The sequence below is a fragment of the Rhincodon typus genome, chromosome 3 (genome assembly GCF_021869965.1).
Source record: "Rhincodon typus isolate 14 chromosome 3, sRhiTyp1.1, whole genome shotgun sequence".
In the NCBI taxonomy this organism is placed as follows: Eukaryota; Metazoa; Chordata; class Chondrichthyes; order Orectolobiformes; family Rhincodontidae; genus Rhincodon; species Rhincodon typus.
In genome coordinates, this window is record NC_063334.1 from 47189962 (window position 1) to 47199329 (window position 9368).

At 41.7% G+C, this 9368-nt stretch overlaps 1 protein-coding gene across 5 annotated transcripts in view; it reads left to right on the top strand.

Annotated features, from left to right (window-relative positions):
* Window positions 1-881: 881 nt before the first annotated feature.
* Window positions 882-9368, top strand: part of auh (AU RNA binding protein/enoyl-CoA hydratase) — a 941118-nt gene continuing 932631 nt past the window's right edge. For 2 of the 5 annotated variants that reach the window (XR_007261814.1, XM_048595346.1), the window contains exon 1: window positions 882-1172. Coding sequence is in view for 3 of the 5 variants with exons in the window: in XM_048595346.1 (XP_048451303.1) it covers window positions 929-1172 (244 nt within the window). In the remaining 2 variants the exon portion in view is untranslated. The remainder of the gene's footprint in view (window positions 1173-9368) is intronic. The other 3 variants (XM_048595345.1, XM_048595347.1, XM_048595348.1) reach the window with 2 other exon arrangements.

The window sequence follows — 9368 nt, forward strand, 5'->3', positions numbered from 1 at the left end:
ATCTGGTAGCATCTGAGGAGACGGAAAAATAGAGTTAATGTTTCATGTCCAAGTACGATTTCTTTGGAATAGAGACCGTGTTCTATTCAATTTTTATAAGTTTTTATCTCAATAAAAACCTTAGTGCTATTACTTTATTTTTAATGTGTGAACATGAGTTAGTAGTTTTCTTTAGTAATCTCCAGGGCAAAAGTGTGAAAGAGAAACTTTTGAGTTGTATTGGACACGAAAATTTAACTCTTGTTTCTCTCTTCTCAGATGCTGCCAGATATGCTGAGTTTCTCCCGCACTTTTTGACTGGTACGGACTTAAATATTTCTGAGTTCTCATAAATGAAAGAACTCGCCAAGAATCTACTTTTTAAAAATCAGGAATCTGTCTTTGTTATACATCTTATGATTGTTACTAGTTAATTAATTAAAACATCCGTCATTGTTCTAAATAAGTTTTCTACGCATGACGTACGCAGAAGCGTTTCGAATAAGGAAGTGGTTCATGAGATTTTGCTTTCAGAGATCTTTACAGTCTGAATCACTGCCAGGAATGAGCAGATTTTCTGTCCCAAAACCAGAGATGCCGGTTACGTTTAGTACAGTGAATTATGTGAAACAAATATTTCACTAAGCTGCAGTACACAATTAAATAATAAATAAATACATTATATATTGTAAAAATGCATCACTGAAATATGTGACGGCTGACATTTAATGGAACAATGTAGCAATTACTCATGTGCGCTGTAGCAATCTTGGAAGCCCGACCTAACAGTCATCTCTGTGTTGTCTGTGGGCACTGATTTCCTGGACACTGCAATAATCTCCGTGTTTCAGCCACTATTCTCTCTGGGCGAGCCAGACGACGACGAAGATGGGGGGTGTGGCGACGACTGACACTGACGCACCGAGTTCAGAGTTAAAGGCGGGTTACTATGGCGGTGTTAACCTCTTTCGGCAGGTCATGTTTTTCGTGCCAGGGCGTTGGAGTTTGGCTCATTCCTTGCTCGGCGATCCGTTGCTTTGGAGCCGGAGTGCGATCTGCCGTATTTAGTAGACATGCCGTGAAGGCTAGAGTGCCGTCTCCCGGAGCGAAAAGCTTTACTGAGAGCGCCTCGGGGTTGGCGGCTGGGCCCAGGGCAGAGCTGCGGGTGTGTCACTTGGAGGCGGAGTCGGCAGGTAATCCACACATGCATGGGTTGGTTACCTTGGATGGGTTGCTATATTGTTTTTGTTTTTGTTTCTTTAACTGAATATAAGGTAAAGTCATCATAGTGTTACTAATCCATAGGTCAATTCTCTCATTAGAGAGGGATGACTGGTGGTGGTTTAACCTGAGGGTCACGATGCCTTAGGCAAGGGGCGAGGTCGAGGAGACCCCTGGTAATCTCAGGTGATGCAGCAATTGAACCCATGCTGTTGGTATCACCAACCGGCTGTCCCGTCAACTGAGCTAATTGATCCCTGTCAGCAAGAGTGATCTTCTCCACCTATGCAAGGTTTATAAGGGAAAAAAAATCAAATACATTTGCGTCTGCGAGGGAGGTTTGTTGCTGTTTGAACCTGCAGGTTCCTCCTTTTGATTATTCCCAAATCTTCATTGAGCAAGTTCTTCTCTCCCAAATTGACATTTTCTTCCCAAACACATTTAAATATGATGCTTAGTCGCCTTGGGATGAAATGCACGGTCACACGATAAGTGTTTGCTCTTGATGTAAGACTTTAGAAATTGGGCCAGAGAAATAGTTATTGAAATGTCTTATAATGTGCAAAATGAAGTATGTGACAAATTCTCCAGCTTCTAATCAGCAGGTGTTTAAGGATCACATTCAGTCCCTTTATTGGAGAAAATCTGGCAGATAGCAATTCAGGAGGTTTGAAATAAACATTGTTTCTGGACATGATAAAGCTTCAGGGGATAATCCAGTGCAAAAAAGAAGTTATTGTTCATATTATGTTACGTGTTAGGTTAAACAAATAGTACGTGTTAGCAATGCTGTTGATGTTGGAATTCTGAAATAAGGTGTCGGAGAAACTTAACATGTAGCAGTATCTGTGAAGAGAGAAACAGTTAATGAATGTTTCACTCCTGTAAGATTATTTAAATAGAAAATACTGTCAGATCAATGTGGAACTTTTATATTTTAGAGTAATTTATTTTTCTGTCATGTCTCTAAGCAGGCTCCTGCCATGACCATGAATCAAGTAGAGTAGTTGGTCTCAGGAGCCTGGTGTCATACTTCATGTCCTATCGAGTGAATTTAGTTTTGTGTGATTAGTGCTTCGATCCTGGGCAAGTTGGCTTGGGAGAGGATACTGCTGTTGGGCTGGCTTTCTTGCCACTGTATTTGGAGGATGTGATGCTGCTGGTTGTGTGCTTTGATATGCCTGCTTTTAGGTAGTTCAAGTCTCTGAAATGTAATGGGGTGCAGGAAATGCTGGTACCAGACAAAACCATGATGTGAGCCTTGGGTTTGTGGTCATGGTCCTCGATTATTGTCTTCCTTATTTGCCAAAACACATTAAATTGGCACATTGGAAGCAATGATGAATCTTATTATCTATGTCTGCCTTTGACAAAATGAGGCTTGTAAGATACGGAATATGCAGCGCAGTGGCTCAGTGGTTAGCACTGCTGCCTCACAATGCCAGGGACCTGGATTCAATTCCAGCCTTGGGCGACTGTCTGTGTGGAGTTTGCACATTCTCCCCGTGTCTGCGTTGGTTTCCACCAAGGTACTGTGGTTTCCTTCCACAGTCCAAAAATGTGTAAGTTGGGTGGATTGGCTAAATTAAATTGCCCATAGTGTCCAGGGATGTGTAGGTTAACTGGATTAGCCATGGGAAATACAGGACTACAAGGATAGGTTAGGGCAGTGAGTCTGGTTGGGATACTCTTCAGAGAGTTGGTGTGGACGTGTTGGGCTGAATGGCCGGTTTCCACACTGTAAGGATTCTATGTTCTGTATTTTTCAGGATCTCACTTTTGATTGTAATTGATGGGTGGAGTTGTTGTGCTTTCAGAGCTGGTTGAAAAAAATCTGTTTTCTGAGTTTATGCACTGAAGAGCCCATTTGCTCATGTGCTTTGGAGTGGAAATTCACTGTGACCTGGAGCTCAGTTTCTGCTTGGGTACATAATCACCATATACATCCAGAAACTCTTTCTGAGTTTGGAGTGATTTTGATTTTTGGATTAAAGAAGTAAAATGAACCGCTTCTCATCTATTCTACAGATTATTTCCACATCTGTAGGTAATTTGCAGAAGTTGAGGTGCATTATTGCTGTGAGGAAAATGGAGGAAGGAGTTGGTGGAATGTTACAGCCTTGTCTGATTCCAGTGTTCGTTGAACTCGGGTTTGTGATGGCTGCATTAGTATGGGTTGCAGTGTGCATGTCATTCGGTAGAGTAGGTGATAGATAGTGACAGTCTTCCGAGGTAGCTGAATTTGAGGAGGATACATCATAAGCCTTTGTGATTGATAGAGTAAAAGGATGTTGTGAAGTTATATGAGGCCATGTAGAGCGTTGGTGCTGTCCCTTGCACTATTCTTGAATTTGTGGTACAGTGCAGATTATGTCTGACGTGCCTTTCAATGAAGAAAATCTGCACTGTGACTGTGGGAAGAGGTCCTTGGCTACAGCGAGGAGGCGATTTGAGGAGAATCCTGGCAATGATATATGTGGGCATTTTATTTATGTGCCTCATGAACATATGTGGGTTCAATTCCCACACTGGCTGAGGTTCCTTCTCAACTTCTCCCCTCACCTGGAGCATGGTGATCCTCAGGTTAAACCTACACCAGTCATCTCCCTCTAATGAGAGGGCAGCTCTAAGGTTTGGTAATGGTAACTTTACCTTCTATACGTATATGTGCATAAATCATTAATGGTGGCAGGGTAGACTGAGAAAACATTAACAAAGCATGCTATATTGTAGGCTTCTTTATCAGGGCTTATAATACAAGAGTAAGGAGGTCGTATTGAACTTGTGAAAAAAACAGTTGTTCAGCCTCACAGAGTATTCTATCCTGTTTTAGGCATCACACTTTAGTGTGGGTATGAAGATTTTGGAGAGAGTGAAGTTTTATGAGAGATTTCTGAGAATGGTTCCTGGGATGAGGCATTTCAGTTTTGCAGATTGACAGCAGATCAAGTTGAAACAGTAAATGGGCATAAAATGTTCCCATGTATGAAAGGAGCACTGGACACAGATTTTTAAAAAAGCAAAAGTGAAATAAGGTAAAATGTTTTCATCCAACTAATGGTTAAGGTTACATAATGCATTGCTTGAGAATGTAGTGAAGACCAGTTCAATCAAGACATTCAACAAGGAGTTATGCTTATTTGAAAAGGAACAATATGCAGGGTCATGGGAAGAAGGCAGAGGAATGAATCTAAATGAGACACTCACTTGGAGACATAGGCTGAATGGTCTTCATCAGTAGTGTGACAGCTCTGTGATTCTATAGTCTATCCTGTGGCAAATAGCAGAGAAACCCCTCTGTAGTTATTACAATTAGATATTTCTTTCTCCTTGAATATATTATAGCTTGATGACAGCAACTCTCAAGACCCCCGGCATGCACTTTTCTTTCTTGATTTGAGATCTTGCAGCTGTGTCAGGAATATATCTCCACCATGTTTTGGAATTTTAGTAGGAAATCTAATTTCCCCAGAGGCTGTATTGTTTTTTATCTGTCAAATGGCTTTCTGAACTTTGCTCCCGACTAGGTAATGCCAAGACCAAGGGGGATTGAGGTGTAGATTTAAGGACGTTTATGACAAACACAAGAGTCTTGGTTGGGCAGTTCTTCAAAATGTTCTTTGCAGTGAGCAACAATTCCCTCCCAGTCCTTGATGAACTCCTCTCCATGCTTGATTCTCAATAGAGTGCTTGGGCCATAGATCATCTTGTTCACCATCAATAAAATGTGCATGTTATAGAATCAGAGATCTATAGCACAGAAGTTAGTCCTTTAGTCCACCAAGTCGTGCCAGTCAAAAACAAACAACTGACTATTCTAATCCCATTTTCCAGCACTTGGTTGTAGTCTTGTATGTCTAGGCATTGCAAGTGCAAATCTAAATACTTCTTAAATGCTATGAGGGTTTTTGCCTCAGGCAGAGTTCCAGATTCCTACCGGCCTCTGAGTCAAAAAAAACTTCTTCACATCCCCTCTAATCCTCTTGCCCTTTACCCTAAGTCGATGTTCCCTGGTTGTTGACCACTCTAACAAGAGGAAAAGTTCCTTTCTGTCTATCCTATCTATGCTCTCATAATTTTATACATCTCAATCTCAAAGAACAAAGAACAGTACAGCAAAGGAACAGGCCCTTTGGCCCACTAAGACTGAGCCCTACACAACACCTTTCTAAACCAAAAACCTTTTGCCTTTACATGGCCTGTATCCCTCTTTTCCCTGCCTATTCGTGTATCTGTCGAGATGCCTTTAAATAATGTTATTGTATCTGCTTTTACCACCTCATCTGGTAGCGCATTCCAGACACTTGCCACTCTCTGTATAAAAGAAAAAAAGACTTGCCTCTCACATCTCCTTTTAAACTTCCTCTCTTTTACCTTAAATCTATGTCTTCCAGTAATCAGCATTTCTACCCTGGGAAAATGACTCCTACCATCCATGCCCCTCGTAATTTTATAAACACCTGTCGGGTTGCCCCTCAGCCTCTGACCTTAAGTGAAAACAAATCAAGTTTGTCCAATCTTTCCTCTTAGCTATTACCCTCCAAACCAGGCAACATTCTGGTAAACCTTTTCTGTACCCTCTTCAAAGCCTCCCCATTCTTCTGGTAGTGTTGCAACTAGAACTGTAAGCCATATTCCAAATGTTTAAAGTTTTTGAGGAGATTTGTAGCTCGGGTCGTGGATGAACTTGTAGTCTTGCTCGCCGAGCTGGTATATTTCATTGCAGATGTTTTGTCACCCTGCTAAATAACATTGTCAATGCGCCTCTGGTGAAGCATTGGTGCTCCGTCCCACTTATTATTTATATGCCTTGGTATCACTACCAGTAGTCATACCAGCCACCCCAGCAAACCAAGGCATATATATAACAAGCGGGACAGAGCACCACTGCTTCACCAGAGGTGCACTGACTATGTTACCTAGCAGGGTGACGAAACGTCTGCAATCAAACACACTGGCTCGGCGAGCAAGTCTATGACCCCATTCCAAATGTGGTGAAACTGAAGTTCCATGCATCTGCAACATGACTTGCTGACTCTTGTACTCTATTCCAAGACCAATGAAAACAAGCATGCCATATGCCTTCTTGATCACTTATCCTCTTGTGTTGCCACTTTCAGGAAACTATGAACCTGGGCACCTAGAGCTCTCTGTATGCTGCTTAGGGTTCTGCCATTTACTGTATACTTCCCTTCTGCATTTTATCTTCTAAAATACCTCTTATTTGTCCAGATTAAATTTCATCTGCCATTTATATGTCCAGGTCTCCAGCCTATCTATGTCCTGCTGTATCCTCTGGCAAATTCCCTCTTTGTCTGCGGCTCCCCCAAACTTTGTGTCATCTGCAAACTTACTAATCAGGCCATGTACATTCTCCTCCAAATCAATTTTATATATTCCAAACAACAGGGGTTTCAGCGCTGATCCCTGCGGAACACTACTGGTCACAGATCTCCATTCAGAAAAGCACCCTTCCACTTCTTGCCATGAGGGACCTTGTCAAAGGCTTTGCTAATGTCCATGTAGAGAACATCTACCACCCTGGCCACATCAATCACCTCTGTCACTTCCTCAAAAACTGAATCTAGTTTTTGAGACATGACCTTCCCTGCACAAATCCATGCTGCTATTACTAAAAAGTCCATATTGTTTCCAAATGTGAGTAAATCCTGTCCCTAAGAATCTTCTCCAATAATTTTCCTACTGCTGATATAAGGCTCACTAGCCTGTAATTTCCTACATTATCCTGGCTGTCCTTCTTAAATGAGGAACAAAGTTGGCTATTCTCCAGTCCTCTGACACCTCTCATGTGACTAAAGAGGATTTTATATAAATCCCAACAATTTCCTCACCTGCATGCCTCAGCTTGCTAGGATAGATCCTGATGGTTTGTCGTCTTAATGCTTTTCCAAATACCAAACACCACTTTTTTTTTAATACATATGACCTGTCCTAGAATATCAACATACTCTTCCTGAGACTCACCATCCACTTTGCAAAGAAAATTTATGAGGATGTTGCCAGGACTAGTAGGCCAGAGTTATAGGGAGAGATTGGCCAGGATAGGCCTTTATTCCTTGGAACATGGGAGATTTGACGGGTGACCTTATTGACGTGTATAAAGTCATGAGGGTCATAGATAAGATGAATGCATATAGTCTTTTTCCCAGGGATGGGGAATTGAAAATTAGAGGGCATAGGTTTAAGGTGAGAGGGGATAGATATAGGAAGGAGGACCTGAGGCAACTACTTCTTGCAGAGAGTGGTGCATTTATGGAATGGTCTGCCAGAGAAAGTGGTTGAGGCAGGTACAGTAGAAACATTTAAAAAAAACATTTGGATAGGTACATGGATGAGAAGGGTTTAGAGGGATATTGACAGATGTGAGCGATCGGAGCTAGCCGAGTGGGCACCATGGTCAGCATGGACCAGTTTGGGCCAAAGGGCCTGCTTTCATACTGTATTACTCTATGACTCTATATCATTCTCCTTTGTGAATATTGATGCAAAGTATTTCCTCACCCACTTCCTCTGGCTCTATGCATAACACCTCACATTTACCTGGATTGAATTACATGTACCGCTGTTCAGCCCATCCGACAGGGCAGTCTATATTCTTCTGTAATCTAAGGCTGTCCTCCCACTACTTACCACTCCACTAATTTTCATATCATCCACAAAGTTACTGATCACCTCCTACATTTGTATCTAAATCAATTATATAAAGCCATAAACAGCAAGGGCCCTCAGCGTTGATTTCTGTGAAACCTTAATGAACAAAGGTTTCTGTCACAAAAGAACTCTTTAACCATCACCCTCTGCTTCCCACCACTCAGCCAATTCTGGATTGAAATAGACAAATTTCCTTGGATCCCATGGGCCTTTCTGTTTGCTATCAGTCTCCCATGTGTGACCTTTATCAAAAGCTTTGCTGAAGTTCAAGTCAACTACATGAAAAACATTGACATGATCTACACACTTGGTTATCTCTTCGAAAAATTCAATCAAGTTGGTCAGTCATGACCTCCTCTTAATAAAACAATGCTCACTAGTCTTGATTATTCCCTGCCTCTCCAAGTGCAGATTAGTTCTGTCCTTCAGAATTGCTGTATTAGTTTCCTCACAACTGAAGTTCGACTGACTGGCCTGTAGTTTCCTGCATTATCTATTGGTTCCTTCTTGAATACCAGTACTACATTCGCTATCCTCCTGTTCATCAGAGATTTGTACAGAAGAAAAATAAAATAGCTATAGCACTGATCATTTATTCAAACAGGTGACATTGTTTGGCCATTGTTGTTACCATGTTGTCTTGAGTTCATCTCACTGGTGGGACAGGGCATTGATTATCATAATGTTCTAGTCACTTTGTTAAGGGGTGGACTTCGTTAACGGGTTGCTTTTCCTACTAAGTACACTCTTGAAATTTGTATCACTCCTGATTGTGGAGTTGATATTTCTGAGGAGGGTGATGATTCATTACAGGTTGGGATTAATCAAGGTTGGTGTAGAATCACTGCTAATGTCCAGTTTATGAACATATGCACTGAAGGCAGTGCACACTGCTTCCTTATTAGGATAGTTAGGCCGTCATGAAACACTTATCCCATAGGTGGAGGCATTGAAGTGCCAGATGTGCTAATTTTTGATTGGGAAGTTGATCTTATGGAGCCATCATTCCTTTTCTAGCTTTTGAAAAAACTGTCCTGACAACCTCATTCCTTTAGTTGTCCTTCCCCACATGCGTTGTCTTATTTTGAGTGGTAACGTTGATGTTGAGGTGCGTGCATTCTTGATTAAAGATGGTACCATGTTGCTAAGGTTTACTTACTATCCAGCCTACGCCTATTGTCCCCAGTGCCCACTAATTAGCATCTAACCGTTTACATGTTTCACTCAATTTCCCAGCAGCACTCCTATTCTCATTACCTTCTGCCAATATCAGTTTCTGCAACTTCAAATATTCGTTGGTTCTTGAATCTCACCGTTCCATGCTTCTAACTCAAGGGCCTGCAATTCCAATAATCACAAATATTATCTAATTCTGGGATAGTAGGAACTGCAGATGCTGGAGAATCTGAGATAACAAGGTGTAGAACTGGATGAACACAGCAGGCCAAGCAGCATCAGAGGAGCAGGAAGGCTGACATTTCGGGCCTAGACCCTTC